This window comes from Sorex araneus, chromosome X (assembly GCF_027595985.1).
Source record: "Sorex araneus isolate mSorAra2 chromosome X, mSorAra2.pri, whole genome shotgun sequence".
In the NCBI taxonomy this organism is placed as follows: domain Eukaryota; kingdom Metazoa; phylum Chordata; class Mammalia; order Eulipotyphla; family Soricidae; genus Sorex; species Sorex araneus.
Window position 1 is genome coordinate 346638737 of NC_073313.1, and position 16779 is coordinate 346655515.

The following is a 16779-nucleotide window of genomic DNA, read 5'->3' on the forward strand; positions in this document are numbered from 1 at the left end:
TCGATGGGGTCGAATTGATCCTTAGGCTTTTATTCAAGGCTATGATGTTTCCTTAAACGTGTCTTTAAGATCTCTTTAACTTTTTAATTTCAAAATCCTTTAACATTTCTTTAAAATTTCAAGTGTCTTTGAGATTTAACCTGCTTTTAGACACTCCCCATGTGTATTTTTGTTTATTTATTTATGTGTATTTTTATTTATTTATTTATATGTTTTATATGTATATGCATACAGATATTTTTTTTCTCTCTGTCCTGTGATTCATGGCAATATCTTTGTAAAGTTTATGTAGTTTCCTTTTGCTATATTAGCCTTGTAGGGGTTTTGAAAAATGAAGGACAAAGTCTTTTGTGCCAAGAATAAATGAACAGATTTCCTCCCAGGTGGGACAGCTTTAAGTGAACTTAGTTCTCCAGAGGTAAAAGTGGGTGGGTGTCCCCATCTCCAGCGAGTATTTATAATGATGGTGTGTTTCTGTTGTTGTTTTTGGACTACACCCAGCAATGCACAAGGGCTCCTCCGGGCTCTGCACTCCTGGCAGTGCTTGGGGAGGGGTGGGGAACCATAGGAGATGCTGGGGCTTGAACTCGAGTCCACTGTGTGGATAAGGGCAAGCGCCTACCCTTGGCCTCTAGAGCAGTGTATTTTTATGTGAAAAATAACCCTCCTGCATTCATCGTATATGATAATTACTGTTATGGGAGTTCTTGTCAGTTTCTTTTTTCTATTTTGAGGTGGTGGGAGACTACTTAGCAGTGCTTGGAGATTACACCTGGCTCTGCACTCAGTGCTCAGCACACAGAAGAGGTGCTGGGGATTGAACATGGGTGGGCCACAGGCACAGCAAGCACCTCACGTGCTGTCTGGCCCTCAGTTGGTTTTTAACTCATTACGTGATGAATGACAATGATTTAGAGGGAGAGGGCAGGGCCCAGGGAGCTAGCTAAAGAGCTGCTGCACACCTGCTTTCATGGGCCCGGCTCTGAGTTTGAACCCCAAGAGCACTTCCGGTTAGCCCTGGAGTCCCCTGACTACCTCCGGGTGTGACTCTGCTGGCCCGCTGGACTTGAGTGGCACCATATCTCAGCCCTCAGGGCCCCTGGGCATTGCTTGGGGGCCCCCCCGGCAGAGGACTCTCTGGTGGGCCGGCCCTGTGCTGGTGTAGTGGGCCGTGTGTGTCAGCAGTCATGTGCACAGGTAACAGAGTGGTCCCGGTGTGTGTCGGGTGGCTGTGGGGAGGGTGAGCTCTGGGGTGGCACAGAGGAAGTAGGGTGCTGGGGTGAGAGCTGGAGATGAGTTACTCTGGCCGGAGGCACGCCTGTGTCACTGTAGGAAAACATCCTCACTGAATTAATCCCGCAAGTGGTGACAGCCCGGGAGCAAAGCCACTGGGTGTGACAGACACTGAATTACGGCTAATGCCAGGGATTGGGAAATCCCGGGATTCCCATGGCGTTCCCGTCGCAGGACCGGCGTCTGCTGGCAGAGGAGCCCGTGCGGGCGAATGAATGATTGAGAGACCAGGCTTTTGGCTAAGACGCCTGAGCCGTATGTAGGGTGGCCGCACTCTCTGCTTTGCTTTGTCTTGTTGGGGCCATCCCAGACCCAGCAGTGCTCAGGGCGTGTTCCTGCCTCTGTGCTCAGGAATCACTCCTGGTGGGGCTTGGGGGACCGAACCCGGGCCGGCCCTGTGCAAGGCAAGTGTCCCCAGTGTACTGTCTCCCTGGCCCCGTGCCTCCCTTCTTACTCTACCAAAAGGCTTTGCTGCTTCTGACACACTAATGATCTTTACGGGGACCAGTGGTTTAACACATACGAATGAAGTCTCAGACTCTGCAAACTGCGTCCCCCCCCGACCCCCCCCCCCCGCGCCAACTGGTTTGCTTAAAATTTGGGAGATGACAGAGTACAGAGATTCATCCTCAGTTTTGTCAGCTCTGTCACAAATAGTGGAAGACAAGGGTCCCTTAGAGATGGGGTCCTTAAGTCCCTTTGGGGCCTCCCCCCCACCCCAGTCAGCTTTCCCCGTGTTTCAGATCTCCATGGACAACTGTCCTGGCCTCTAACTGAAGGCTGCCTCTGGAACGTTCTGATTTCTGGGAGGCCTTTGGTGGCCTGTGGCCCTTGAGCTTGCTTTCAGGGGCAGCCGCGTGGACTATCCCTCCCTCCCTCAGGGGTGATGGTGAAGATTCCATGCTGGCTGCTGGGGGCTGGGGGCGGTGGTGGCAGGGAGGGGGCTGGCTCAGCTATCATGTCCGAATGAAAGCTGGAGCATACACTCTAGAATTCTCCTATTGGCCCAGCAGACGGAATACAGAAATCCTCTGAAAATTCTGTTTCCTTAGCATGAGGAGGAGAGAGGAAGTGGTTGCTGGGGGGTGTGCCCGGAGGTTGGGGTGGGCTGGGGTGGGGGCGCCGAGCAGCCTGCACTGAGCCCTCAGCTTGAGCCCCCCAATTACCTCATAAAGCAGGACAGGCTGATTGTACTCTCCGCTGCTTGTTTTGTCTGCCTGTCTCTGCCAGCGTTCCTTATCTCATTGCTTCTTTCCTCAGACAATAACAGTAAAGATTTTCATGACCCAGCCGCCAGTGTATTGATGCTGGCGTCTGTTCACGTTCTCTGAATTTGTGAGGGTGATTCTGCTGGGCCCTTATCACATTGTTCTCCAAATGGCTAGAGAAAAAAATCTTTTATGTGTGTATTTTTTTTTTAAAGACTAACAAATGGAAAAGGTGTTTTAAGTCTTTATTCATTAAACAAGATAAGGTCAGTTTCTATAATTCCAGCCACTTCTAATGTCACAGTTTTTTTTTTTTTTTTTGGCTTTTTGGGTCACACCCAGCGATGCTTAGGGTTACTCCTGGTTCTGCACTCAGGAATCACTCCTGGAGTTGCTCAGAGGATCATAAGGGATGTCGGGGATCAAACCCAGGTCGGCTGCATGCAAGGCAAAAGCCCCACCTGCGGTGCTATCTCTCCAGCCCCATGTCACACTGTTTCAAGAAAAGAAAAGAAACTTGAGTGGCCAGAGAGATGGAGAGCAGGTAAGGTCCTTGCCTTGCACACAGCTGACCCAGGTTTGACTTGTGGGTACCACATATGCCTCCCCGCGTCTGTCTGGGAGTGACCCCTGAGCACAGAGCCCGGAGTAAGCCCTGTGCACCACTGGGTGTGGTCCAAGGACAAACCAAAAGCAAAAAGAAAAACAGACCCCAGAAAGAGAACACAGTGAAAAACGTGAAACGGAAGGGCCTCCTGTGCAGGGGAGCCTGCCGGTTTTGTCTGCCGCCATTGAGAGTTGCCGTCCTGCCGGAGCCCTTGGGAGCAGTGTGGCCTTGCTGTCCAGCTCCTAGAAGTTTCCTCCTGCTTTGTGCCAGCAGATGCCATCAAAGGGCCTGGAATGTCTCCGGCAGACCTTTGACCCTTAATCCTGCTTTCTTTGTGACTCCATTTTTGAGCTCTTTCTTTGCCTTTCTGAGGCTTCTGACCCTCTTTCATTCTTTCCGAGAGAGGCTGAATTCCTGTTCCGGCCCGCAGAATCAACCCCCCCCAGACATTCCTGGGTGTGTACCCCAGAGCTCCACGGGCGCCCACCTTCTCTCCTTGTTTCCCTGCGACTTGGGGTGTCCAGCCTCTCCCCTCTGGCGCGGAGACAGTCTGGATCCCGCAGGCCCCCACTCCCTGGGTGGCCCAGGGACCGTTGGGGCCCCCTGGCTGTCTCCGCCGCCTGGCTGGCGCCGGGTTCAGAGGTGATTCTCTACCTTCTGCTCAGACCCCTCCTGGCCCGCGTTTAATGGCAGGAAGGCGGCCGCTTAAGGAGGCTCAGACTTTATCTCCTGCTTCCTTTGTGTTCCTGCTGGGGGTAATCTCCCTGCCGCCTCTGGGTCCCTAGGCCCGGGGTGGGGAAGCAGGAATTCTCGCTTCTCTCCTTGCTGCTTTCCTGCTGAGGCCGGCTTGACATGCTTTGTTTTTCCTGCCTCTTTGGTGACCACTCTGGTGTGTGTGGGGGTGGGGGTGCTCTGTCCCCACATGGATTCCATCCCACCTGGAATATTCTGCATAGCTTGGTGGGCCCTGTTTCTCCCCCCAGGCAGTCACAGCTCGGTGAATTTGTCTGACCTGCTCATTATTGGGGTTCACAGACCCGTGCCAGGGAAAACTGAAGTCACCTTCCATGCCCACGCAGACAGTGGCCGACCCTGGTAGGAAAACCTGAATTTCGGACTTCCCGTTCCCATCTCTCCCTGTGGACCACGGTGTCACCAGGAACCTAAAACCCCTTTCCCCAATGGGAGGAGGGCCAAGGAAGGTGGGAGAGGAATGGGCAACCAAGAAGGTAGCTCCGGGAGACAGTGATGGAGGAAGTAGCTGGCTCCTAGCCCAGGCATTTCAGAGCTGTGTCGAATCACTTGAGTGCTGCTTAATAAATGACAAGGTGGGGAAGGTCTTTGCCCCCAATGTCTCACTTCAAAGAACACAGCAAAGCCGGGTAAGTAAGTTCTGCCTTTGTGTGTTTGGAGCAGCCGGCTGTGTGTTTGGAGCAGCCGGCCAGGCTCTCCTAAGCACATCTGTCGGAGGCATCACACCGGGTGCCTGGATTCCAGAGGTGAATAGTAGCAGACACCTCACGGATTCCTGTTTGGGGCGCCTGCCAGAACCTCATTTCCCTGTGGTGTCAGAAGACTGAGGCATTTCCATGGCTACTGCCTCTCCTGGCCAGTTCCACATTAGCTGTTACTCCTAAAACATGATTCCATTTTTTAGAAAATCTTCCTAAAGTGTTAGCATGCCTGGCCTTGTATATGCACTCTCTCTCTCTCTTTCTCTCTCTCTCTCTCTCTCTCTCTCTCTCTCCCCTTCTCCTCCTCCTCCTCCTCTCGCTCTTTCCTTCTCTCTCTTCCCCTCTCTCCTTCTCTCCTTCTCTCTTTCTCCTTCTCTCTCTCTCCTTCTTTCTCTCTCCTCTCTCTCACCCTCTCTCTCTCCTCCTCCTCCTCCTCTCTCTTTTTCTCCTTCTCTCCTCCCCTCTCTCTCCTTCTCTCTCTCTCCTTCTCTCTCTCCTTTCTCTTTCCTCTCTCTCTCCCTCTCTCTCTCTCTCTCTCTCTCTCTCTCTCTCTCTCTCTCTCTCTCTCTCTCTCTCTCTCTCTCTCTGTGGCAGATCTGGGTGGATTTTGTGTGCCTGGCAATGTGTATGTCTATTCTGCCCTTCTGGATGGATAATGACATGGAGGACCATCACTGTCACACCCACTGGGATCATCCTGGCTCTGCCATGTGGTAGCTCATTGAGGAGAGGGGACCTCGGTTTCCTCCTTAGAGAATGGTCTGTATCAGAGGCCACAGCTGCCACTCGTCCTTCCTTGCTGGCCTGCAGGTGTGGAGCGGTTGGAAACAACTGGTCTACCAGCTGCCAGGCTGCCGTGGGCTGTGCGCAGGACAGATGCCAGCTCCAGGCACGTGAAGGCTGAAGAATGCTGGTCATGGTCCTTCCCAGATGCTCTAGGCACTGAGTCCCAGTGCAGACAGGCGCAGTCTGGAGGGCGGCTGGGACAGGAGGTCATGATCTTGGGAAAGCCACCCTGGCTTGTGGCTGTAGCCCAGGGGCTGGCTCGGGGCATGCTGGTGAGGAGGAATCCCTTGCTGCCTGCTGAGCTAGACATCTGAGATTCCAGGTTGGGATGCTGCCCGGGAGCAGCTCCAGGGGAGCCGGGCCAGCTTCCGCCTTCCTCACCCCTGCCCTGCCTCCCATCTAGGTGCCAGTCGAGGGGACAATGATGAAGATGGAGAGGAGGCAGATGGGGGCCTGGGAGCAAACTGTGCCGCCAGCTGCTACCAGATGCAGCCAGCGCCCGAGGGGAGCTGCACCACGGACGGTGAGTCTGCTGGCTCGGCTCCGGCCCCCGCCCCAGCCTGTGGCCCCGGGGACGCCTGGCTGTGAGCTGTGCCGGGGGGTGGCTCTCTGGCACCAGAACCACGAGGAGCAGGGTGGCAACTGGGTCCCCTCATAATAGTCCTGGCCCTGCACTCGGACACGCGGGGATCTGCCTCTCGCAGCCTCTCTGCGAGGGGGAAGTTCATTTGTGCTCAGCGGAAGTGGCTCTAGTGAGTCCCGGATTCAGGATGCTCTTTAGGACGTTCACCAAGCCCTGCTCTGGGAATAGGGAGAGCAAAGGCCCCAAACCCAAAGTTTGATGGGGAGTTAGGGTGTGGCCAGTGCAGGGGTGAATGGGAGCCCAGGCACGGCTCTTACCAGGGTAAGGGAGTTGGGGAAGGCTTCCTGGAAGAGGAGTTCCTTTCTCTGGGTTTTGGAGGTTGGGTAGGACTTTTCCAGGAGAGTTGGAAAGGTTGAGAGAAACTGAGGCATGGCAGATAGAGGAAGAAAAAGTGCGGCGGCATCGAGGAGTGAAAATACAGCCTTCATGGGAGTTGTTGGTCATTTGTTTAAGTCAGGGGCTGCAGTGTGGGGATGCCTGGCTTAGAAAAGGGGTGCTACTAGTAGTCAAGGCGTCTGTTTGGACTGTGTGCCTGAACTCGGCCCTGCGCAGGTGGCCTGCAGGTATGGGAACCCAGCCTGCCCAAGGCTGCTTTTCTGGAAAAGGGAAAGCCAGTATAGTGGTTCTTCTGCAGGTGGGATCTAGTGTCCCGATGTAAAAATCCCTCCTAATTAAATAGCGAGAATGGAAGCTCACTCACAGTACTGCAGTAAAGAGCTTCTAAATACAGACAGTGATGGCGCTGAAACAGAAACAGCTCAAGACCTGCTTCCCGATGTCCTTCTGTTTTTTTGTTTTTCTTTTTGGGTCACACCCAGCGATGCACAGGGGTTACTCCTGGCTCATGCACTCAGGAATTACTCTTGGCAGTGCTCGGGGGACCATATGCAATGCTGGGAATCAAACCCGGGTCGGCCGTGTGCAAGGCAAATGCCCTACCCGCTGTGCTATCGCTCCAGCCCCTGATGTCTTTCTGAAGGAGGGTCTGGGACACCGGGCTCGGAGACCTGCATGCTGACCTTGACCTCAGGGAATGTGCTGGAACTCCCCAACCAGCGCAGACAGGGCTGTTCTCCCCCAGCCCAGAATGAAACCTGCCTCTTTTTGACCACTTCTCAGCAGCTTTGAACACATTTCTATTTTTTTTTCTTTTTGGGTCACACCTGGCGATGCACTGGGGTCAATCCTGGCTCTGCACTCAGGAATTACTCCTGGCTGTGCTCAGGAGACCATATGGGATGATGAGAATCGAACCTGGGTTGGCCGCGTGCAAGGCAAACGCCCTACCCACTGTGCTATCACTCCAGCCCCTTGAACACATTTCTTAAGGGCTCTGATGTTTCCTTACTTGGGAATTGGGGTCAGAAATCCTCCTCCGGGGTGACCATGTGAGGGGTTGGCAGCATATCCTCGCTGGGTGCCCAGCGTTGCCAGCCGCTCACCCGCTGCTGTGCGCCTTCCGCTTCTGCTTGGGTGGGTGGGGGAAGCGGGAGTAGTTGGGGCTGTGTGTTGCAAGGGGACAGGCTCCTGGGAGGAAAGGCTGTGAAAGCTGCACCACACTTTTCAGGCAAGGCTTCAGGGTCCTTGGGGTTCTCTGAAATCATTGCCTGAGTCAGTGCCCAGTATTGGGCAAAGCCCAGGGGCCCTCGCCCAGAATGAGCCCCTGAAAGGGTCTTAGCCAAAGAAATAGCTAGCCCCTCCCCCAGATCATTTATTGATTAGGAAACATTCATTTTAAAATTTTTTTAATTTATGTTTTAAGTGAATCACAGTGAGATACACAGCTACAAAGTTGTTCATGATTGGGTTTTAGTCGTACAGTGTTCCAACACCCACCCCTTCACCAGTGTACGTTTCCCACCATCATGGTCTCCAGTTCCTCCCCACCTCCTGCACCTCTATGGCAGGCACTTTTCTTCTCTCCCTCCTCCTGTCCCCCCACCAACCACCACCACCAGTCTTACCTTTTGGGCATTATGATTTGCAGTACAGATACTGAAAGGTTATCATGCATATCCCTTATCCCTTTACCTACTTTCAGCACTCAGTCCAGAGTGATCATTTCCAACTGTTGTTGTCATAGCCTAACTGCCCTTCAGTCCCCCCCACCCCACCACACACACACTTGTGGCAAGCTTCCAACCATTGACCAGTCCTTCTGGCCCCTGTTTTCCCTGGCCGTGGATATGGATATCAGTCTCATGCTATTTAAAATTAATTATAAATATTAAACATATTTAATAACTTAAAATGCAGAAGTTCCCCAAAGGGAGAGAGTAAAAGTCTCCTGATACTGAGGTGTCTCCTCCATGTCCTGCTCACCCGGGTCCCCTCCATCCCCTGGCAGTGACTGATGTCCCCATGCTCTCGCCCTACTTGTTGATGTTCACTTGTTCCTTACATGCATGAAATGCTCGGTAGGAAGAACATCAAATGACTCACAACTCCACACAATTTTATCTCATAGACATTCTCTCGTGTCACCATTTGGACCTTCATGTGTCTTATCTGGGGACACCAAAGGTCTAGAAGCTCCGAGTAGCATCAGGCGTCTCTGGTTGCTGCCTTCTTGTTGGAATACCAGCGTTTCTAGGAGGGTTGGTCCTTGTCCGGGGCGGGATGTCTGCAGCCTGATTCCCACCGCTGGACACAGCCTTTCACCTCTCTCCTCTCTCCCCAGGGTTCTGCCAGGCGGGGAAGGACCTGCGTCTTGTCTCCATTTCCAACGAGCCCATCGATGTCCCCGCTGGCTTCCTCCTGGTGGGGGCCAAGGCCCCCAGCCTGCCCGACCACCTCCTCGTCTGCGCCGTGGACAAGAGGTTCTTGCCCGACGACAGCGGCCACAACGCTCTCCTCGGTAAGTGCTTCCTCTTCCTGCTTCACCGTGCTTGCCTGGGGCAGAGCCTTTTCCGTGGCCTGCCACACAGCCCCTCCGCCACCCACAAGTAGACTCTTCCTTGGTGGCAGGAAATCCACATCGCCTCCGTTCTGACGCACCGGTCCTCTGCCAGAGGCCTGTCATTTCGAGTGAGTTTGGAGGAATGTTTGTTTGTCAGCCCTTCCCTAAATGCCTACCTGAGTCAGGAGCTGAGGTCCAGGCTCTGCCTGCGATATTCTCAGGTGCCATCAGGCAGAGGACAGACACCATCGAATGTGTACTCTACTTCTGGAAGATTCTTTTAATTTATTTTTTATTATTGAATCACCGTGAGATAGTTACAAGCTTTCATGTTTGAGTTTCAGTCATGCAAGATCAAACACCCATCCCTCCACCAGTGCATTCTCCACCACCAATGTCCCCAGTAAACCCTCCCACCTTTTTCCAACCCTCCCCCTGCCTCCATGGCATACACTTTTTTTATCTGCTTTTGGGCATTATGGTTTGCAGTACAGATACTGAGAGGTTATCATGTTTGGTCCTTTATCTACTTTCAGCACACATCTCCCATCCCAAATGAATCCTCCAACCATCGTTGTGTGACCTAGTGATCCCTTCTCTATTCCAGCTGCATTCTCCCCCGGCTCATGAGGCAGGCTTCCAGCTGTGGGGCAATATTGCTGGCCCTTGTGTCTACTGTCCTTGGGTGTCTGTCTCATATTACGCTATTCTATGTACTTCTGTAAGATTCTTTTCCCTGATAATAGCCAAGCGTCCTCCTTCCTCTCTGCCCTTTGACTTACTCCCACCGTTTAAGAGTAGTGATGATTTTATTTTAATTTGTGTGGTGGGGGGTGGGGTCGCCATGGGTCCCCACCATGCTCAGGAGGCCCTGGGGCCCCACCTGTCAGATTTCAGCCCTCAGGGCCAGTGGTTCACTACAAGGATCCACTGCAAGGATGGGGTTCTGCTGAGTCCTGCAGTGCTGGGCATTACCAGGGTCACCTTGGTGGGGCTCAGGGCCTTTAGAGGGGCTGGGATACCGTGGTCTAGGGATTGGAGCAGCCCCTGGGTCCAACAGGTGGTCATTCTTTTCTCTCTGGCTCCTGAGGTTATTATTAAGATCATTATTGTACTATTGTTTTGGAGTCACCCCCAGCAGTGCTCGGGGTGGACTCCTGGCAGTGTTCAGGGGTCACTGCTGGAGGTGCTCAGGGAACCTTACGTGGTGCTGGGGACCGAACCTAGGTTGGCGGCGTGCAAGGCGCGCGTGCCCTGCCCGCTGCACTGTTTCTCTGGTCTTCAGTCTCGCTCTCTCGGGGGAGAGCCACAGGCTTACGGGCGAGAATAAGCTCCCGGCGTTCACGCTGCCAAAGCTGTCCCCTCTCCGATTCGCTGTGCTTGGCCTAAAGAAATCTTGCTTGGGAAGAGCGGGACGGCGGGGCCTGGGCGAGTGTTTGATCTGGAGGGCTGGGACTCGGGCCTGAATTCCACTCCTTTGGGACTGTAAAGGAATTGCCAGGGCAGTAAATCAAGGCGGCGCTGTGTCCTGAAATGTGGCGGCGGCGGGGATGTTTCGGCTCATTCACCACCGGCGCTGTAATAGCTCCGGCTCCTCAGGCGGCGGGCGCGGAGGAAGTCGTAGCTTTGTTAATTGCTCGCCAAAAAGCCATTGGAGGTGGGTTCACAGGGGCCAGTTGGGAATCACGGATGCTTTCTTCTTCCTTTAAAATGGCTTGATGCTCTCGGCGGCTCGTACACTTCACAACTGGCCCCGTTTCCTGCAATTAACCCCGAGGGCCGCACAGGACAAGGTGGGCCCGGGGTCCCTGCAGAGGTTGGGACCCGGGGCTTTTTAGTGACCTATAAAGTGGCAGCTGTGGAATATCTTGAGGCGAGTGACAGCTTTAATCCCCCCGCTCTGGGGTGCCCCCCCCCTCGCTGGTGAAGAAGGGACTTTTTATTCCAGTGACTTTGAATTCGCAGAGGGCTGTTGTCAGGGAAGGCCCGAAGGTTCGGTTCTAGGTGTGTTTCCGTCGAGGGGCTGGCTCTCCTCCACAGGCTGAGAGCTCGGACACGAGGGAGGACATCTAGCTGGGACCTTCCAGGCCGAGGGGCAGGGAAGGACCTTCCTTCGTTCATCCAGCGGGCGCCTGGCTGAATCAGGCCTAGGGGGGCAGTGGGCCTCCTTTTGAGAGAGCTGGTCCCAGCCCTAACCCTGCTTCTGCTCCCGCTTGCCACTGGCCTTGTGCTCCGAGAAGGCCCGGCCCTTCCCCAGGTGCTGGCTGCTTCCGGGGAGATGTTGGTGGCCGGTTCTGGAAACACAAACCCACTGGGTCTTGCCTTGCCCCCGTGCGGTTGGGAGACTGGGCTGCTCCACTGTGTCTGGTACGCTGGGAGGGTTTGGGGTGGGGTCAGACTCAGCCCCCCTCCCCTTGCACTCTCTTCCCCCACTCACTGAAGAGACCCCGTGGGTCCCCACCCTTCCCAGCGCTCTGTCCCATTCACCCCCCTCTGCTCCTGCACCAGTCAGGGGGCTGCCACCAGCAGTTGTTGACCGAGGCTTCCAGAGGCTTTAGGAAGAATGTGGATGATGCTGAGTGTGTGACGCGTGCTGGCGTGACCCGGGGCCGGGGTTGGGTTCTCGTGCTGGAATTGATGCATCACCTCCTTATCCACTTGGGACCATTACGTGGTTTCTTGGGTTCTTGGGCTTCTTCAGAGAGGGTCAGGCTGCCCTGATTCTCTGGGGCTGTTGTGCTTCTTCCTTTCTGGCAGAGGGGCATACCCACCGATGCTCAGAACTTCCCCCTGGCTCGATGCCCAGGGATCACTCCTGATGGGCTCAGGGGACCCTGTGGGGTATGTGTGTGGGGGATTGAACCCCAGTCAGTTGCATGCAAGGCAAGTGCCCGACCCACTATACTCTCTTTCCGGCCCCCTGTTAGTGCTTCTTCATCTGAGCAGCCCGTCAGGTTAATGGTAAGTGGCAGGATGTTCCCTGTCACTTGGCGTGGTTCCCATTTGTCCCTCTAAAAGCTGGCATTCAGACTCTGACATTTCTCTGCCGCGGAGAGAAGGGTTCTGAAAGGCTGAACTAAGCCGTACCTGCCCTGTGTCTAGACAGGGCGTTTCTGAGGCCCCTGAAGGACATTAAATTTGTTCACAGAAGACCCGTGAATCAGTAGCTCTCTGTGGCGCAGTGTCTGTTTTCTCCTTGGAGAGGGTTTGAGCCTTCACTGATGGTCTGGTCTTGTCTTTTCTTCTGTCCTCTCTCTTCTGTCTCTCTGTTTCTGTCTCTGTCTGTCTCTGTCTCTGTTCCCCCCCCCCCCCCCCGTGCTAACCAATTGTCTTAGGAAGATTCTGGGTAGCGGCAGAGCTTACACACGAAGCTGTATGGCCTTGCAGCGTAAGTCAGAGCGACCTCTGTAAACTTGGCAGGCTGAAATCCGAAATAAGATAAATTAAAGTAGTCTCCAGCTCAGGGTCGCCCTCCCTCCATCCCCCCCCCCTGCAGGGGCCTTGCTCCCTGGCAGCCAGACTGAGAGAAAAACAATCTCTAAAGGAAGGGCTGACGGAGGCAGGGCGTTGCAACAAGAATCCATGTCAGATAAAAGAGCCAAACATCTGACCTTTAATCAGCAGTTGTAGGGTGCCGAGCTGGAATGGCCTTAATAGCTTGGCAAGGGCTTTTCAGACATATCCTCTGGATTTGGGGAGTTTATAGGTCACAGGCGGTGGTTTTGTGCTGCTGCTGCTTAGGCCGCCTGCCCGGAGCCTCACAGCTCAGGAGCCAGTGTCCACTCCCAGAGAGGCCCGTTTTGGCCTCAGGCGGCAGCTCCCATGGGGACTCACATGCCTTATTGGTGTCGGTCCTGGCCACAAATGATGGGATTTTCTTCACTTTTAATCAGCCACACATGGGATCCATTTACTTGGATTCAGGCTCAAAGTCTGGGTCTTAGGGCGGGCTCCGGGGGGTCTGGCATCAGTGGTCTGATTGCTTTGCGACTCTGGAACTGGGCAGGGAATGGAAATTAGGGCCAGGCAATTACTGTCAGCGTCTGAGCAGCGGAGACAGAGGAACCCCTCCTGCTCTATAAAGTCTGTTTTATGTACAGCCTCGAGGGATCTGTTTGTTTATTGCTTTACCACACTTGGCGATGCTCAGGGGTACTTCCGGCTCTATCTGTGCTTGCGGGTCACTCCTGGTGGTGCTTAGGGGACCGAGCAGTGCCGGGGAATGAAACCCTGGCCTCTTGCTTGCCAAACGCGTGCTCTAAACCTTGATCTATTTCCCTGGCCCCTCTGGACGTAGCTTTTAAAATCTTCTCCTAGGGCCGGAGCAATCGCACAGCAGGTAGGGTGTTTGCCTTGCACAGGGCGGACCTGGGTTCAATCCCCGGCATCCCATATGGGCCTCTGTGCACGGCCAGGAGTAATTCCTGAGTGCAGAGGCAGGAGTCATCCATGAGCATCAGGTGTGACCTAAAAATCCTAAATAAATAAACTCTTCCCCTAAGCCATGCTAATTTCATCTCTTATGGTGAGACCTTCCTGGCCCTCCTTGTGGCTGTCTCGACCAGGACCTTTGCCCCGTGGGAGCTTCTCGTTGGGTTCCAGGATCTGAATGTGGGAGTATCTGAGGAGGACTTGGATAGACACGCACGCTTGCCCCCTCCTCCAGGTTTCTCTGGGAACTGTGTCGGCTGTGGGAAGAAAGGCTTCTGCTATTTCACCGAGTTCTCCAACCACATCAATCTGAAGCTCACCACCCAGCCCAAGAAGCAGAAGCACCTGAAGTATTACCTGGTCCGCAATGCGCAGGGGACTCTTACCCAGGGCCCTCTCATATGCTGGAAAGGCTCAGGTGGGCTCAGCCTGACAGAAGTGTATGGGTGTGTGTGTGGATGTGTGTGTGTGTGTGTGTGGGTGTGGGTGTGGGTGTGCGTGGTGCTGAGAAGATTCAGATGAGCTCAGCCCAGTAGAGGGTGTGTGTATGTGTGTGTGTGTATGTGTACTTGTATATGCATGCTCAAAGGGCTCAGCAGTATGTGTGCGTGCATGCGTGTGTGTGTGTGTGTGTGTCTGTGTGTGTGTCATATTAAAAAGGTTCCAGTGATAGGTCAGGCTTACAGGGGTGTGCATTCGCGTGCATGTGTGTATGTGTGTGTGCGGTGCTGAGAAGGCTCAGATGAGCTCAGCCCAATGGGGGTGGGGGTGTGCATGTGTGTATACGCATGCATGCATGCTCAAAAGGCTTAGCAGTATGTGTGTGTGCATGCGTCTGTGTGTGTGTATTATTGGAAAGGCTCTGATGATAAGTCAGCCTTACAGGGGTGTATATAGACATGTGTGTGTGTGCATGCCTGCGCATGTGTGTATGTATATGCATGCACATGTATGTGTGTACACAGTGTCACCTCCACAGTAGACATCAGGTCCAGCTCAGCCCTGTGCAGGGGACACATCTCTGCCACGTGGCTGTTTGTCGCACTCCTCTGCATGGCTCTGCTCCTGGCGCTTAGACCCCAGGCCCGGGGACTGTGCTCGCCTTCTGGGCACTGAAGCACTTTCCCCCTTGTGTCTTCCCCAGAGTTCAGAACCCGGCAGGTCTCCAGCAGCGTGTGCCCCAGCAATCTCTTCCCGCCCCTGGAGAGCCCGGGGCCTCTGGTTGCCTTCTCCAACGAAGCCCCTGCTGGACTGAACCCCGGCGTCCCAGTGGGAGCGCAGCCGGCAGGTAAGGGGGCCACGGAGCTCCCGAGGGGCTCAGTCTCATCTCACCTACCTCAGTAATATGGGTGGCTCTGTCTGGACATCCCTGCGGATGACACACTGTCCTGAGTCTTCTGTTAGGAGCACTTCAGTAGAGCACTATATTTTCTGAGGGTATTTGGGGAGTGCTCCCATTGCAGTGCTCACAGGGATCAGGGGCCATTCCCAGCAACACTCAGCGAAGCTGGCCTGACAGCCCAATGCTCAGACCCCGTGCATAAGGTGGTGTTTGCCCCCCTCCCCCCAGTGCTGGGTTTTGGGGCGGGGGACCTTGGGGCTCATTCTTGGAACCTTGCCTATGCAAAATCTCACCCCTGAGCCCTGCTCCTCTCCATCTCCAAAGTGTCTTGCTTTTGACGCACCCCTGGTGGGTGGGGGAGGTCTCGGGATCCCCCTGCAGCCCCCGGCCCCTGATTTGCAGCGTGGAACTGGGATGGGTGCCCAGCCAATGCCTGCATGGGGCAGGTTGGCACACAGAGTGCCACGACAATGTCCCACGAGCCCCACCCGCTGCCCGTGAGCAGCCTGCACTTACTATGCCCATCTCCCTGGGTGGGAAACTGAGGCTCCAGGCCTGTGGTTCCAGCCGGGTCCCGGGGAGTCCCGGTGTGACAGCCTGCCTGCTGTTCTGGCTCGGGTGCCCGGGCACTTTGCCCCGGGGAGCAGGCGCCATCCACAGATGAGAGGGCGCCTTTCTCCCACACTCGAGAAAGCCCCGCTGTGGCTCCCAGGAGGCCGGCTGTCAGCTCCAGCGCGGCCACCTCTGAGCTGAGCCATCTGGGGAGACGTGTTTGGACTCTTTCCCGCTTGCTCATGTGTGAAGCTGGAACAGGTCCTCCCGGCCTGATTAGTAGGTTCAGTACAATCACAGTGCGAGCGACCAGTAAGTGCGTGCGGCCCTCCGGGCTCCTTGACGTCCTTCTGGCAGCTCAGGTCATCCCGACCCTGCGTGTCTGCCTGAGCGGAGGAGAACCTGCCGCGGAGGGAAGTGGAGGGCACCCGGTGAGGTTGGCAGCCAGGGCTGGGCTCGGTCACTCGTCCCCCAGGCCTCCCCACCGGAAGTGTCTGTGCGGGTCCCCGCTCTGGAGTGCCCTCCACCAGCAGGTCTTCCAGGCCCCCTGGCAGCCAGGGGCATGGCAGCAGGTGGTGGGCCACAGCGGCCAGAACCCACGCTGCTCCAGAGATGTCCTGGGGGCCAGAGGTCCCGGGGCTGCTGGCAGCCTGACCTGGGTGACTGCGCCCCCAAGGACTTTGCTGAGCGTGTCTAAGACAAGAGGAGTCTGTGGTCTGGACAGTGTGTGTGTGTGTGTGTGTGTGTGTGTGTGTGTGTTTGTGGGTGTGTGTTTTCTTTGCAGGCGGAGTCAATGCACTGGGCGTGGTGCCTGCTGGTGGGGCCCGTGGAAAGCTTGCTGCGAGCTTGCGAGAGTGGAAGAGAAGACACCGCTTGTTGCAGCCTCATTGTCTCTCCTTTCTCACTGATTGTGTGCGCATGCATATGTATGTGTGCATGCCTGCAAAGTTCATGAATGCACATGTGAGTGCATGAATACATATGTGGGTATATGTGTGTGTCTGTGTGTGATGGGTGCATGCATGAATGCCTATGTGTATATGTGTGCATGCACGTGCATGTGTATCTGCGTGTGCACACGTGTAAGTGCATGTGTGTCTGTGTGTGCACATTTATGAGTACACATGTGTGCGTCTTGTGCAAGTACATGTGTATGCATATCTGAGTGCACGTGAGAGTGCATGTGTATGCATGTCTGCACATATGTGAGTTGTGAGCTCATGTGTGTGCACATGTGCGTCTCATGTGAGTGTATGTGTGAATAAATGTGTGAGTGCATGTGTATGCATGTGTGTCCACATGTGTGTGCATTGTCTGAGTGCACATGTGTGAGTGCATGTTGTGTGAGTGGATGTGCACACAAGTGCATGTGAGTGTGTGTGCATGCAGATGCATCTGTATACCTGTGTGTGTGAGGGGCTGTGCACACAAGTGCATGTGAATGTGCTTCTGTGTGTACTGTGAGTGTGTATGTGCATTTACATGAGTTTGCTTCTGTATGTGTGTTTGTGTGCACATGTGCATGTGAGTGTGTTTATGTATCTGTGAGTTTGTGTATGTGCAT

At 54.6% G+C, this 16779-nt stretch overlaps 1 protein-coding gene across 5 annotated transcripts in view; it reads left to right on the forward strand.

Moving 5' to 3' along the window:
• Positions 1-16779, forward strand: part of GREB1 (growth regulating estrogen receptor binding 1) — a 146704-nt gene that overhangs the window by 76449 nt on the left and 53476 nt on the right. For all 5 annotated transcript variants that reach the window (XM_055122556.1, XM_055122552.1, XM_055122557.1 and 2 more), the window contains exons 3-6: positions 5752-5871; positions 8672-8848; positions 13557-13739; positions 14466-14609. In XM_055122556.1, the coding sequence (XP_054978531.1) occupies positions 5752-5871; positions 8672-8848; positions 13557-13739; positions 14466-14609 (624 nt within the window). The remainder of the gene's footprint in view (positions 1-5751; positions 5872-8671; positions 8849-13556; positions 13740-14465; positions 14610-16779) is intronic.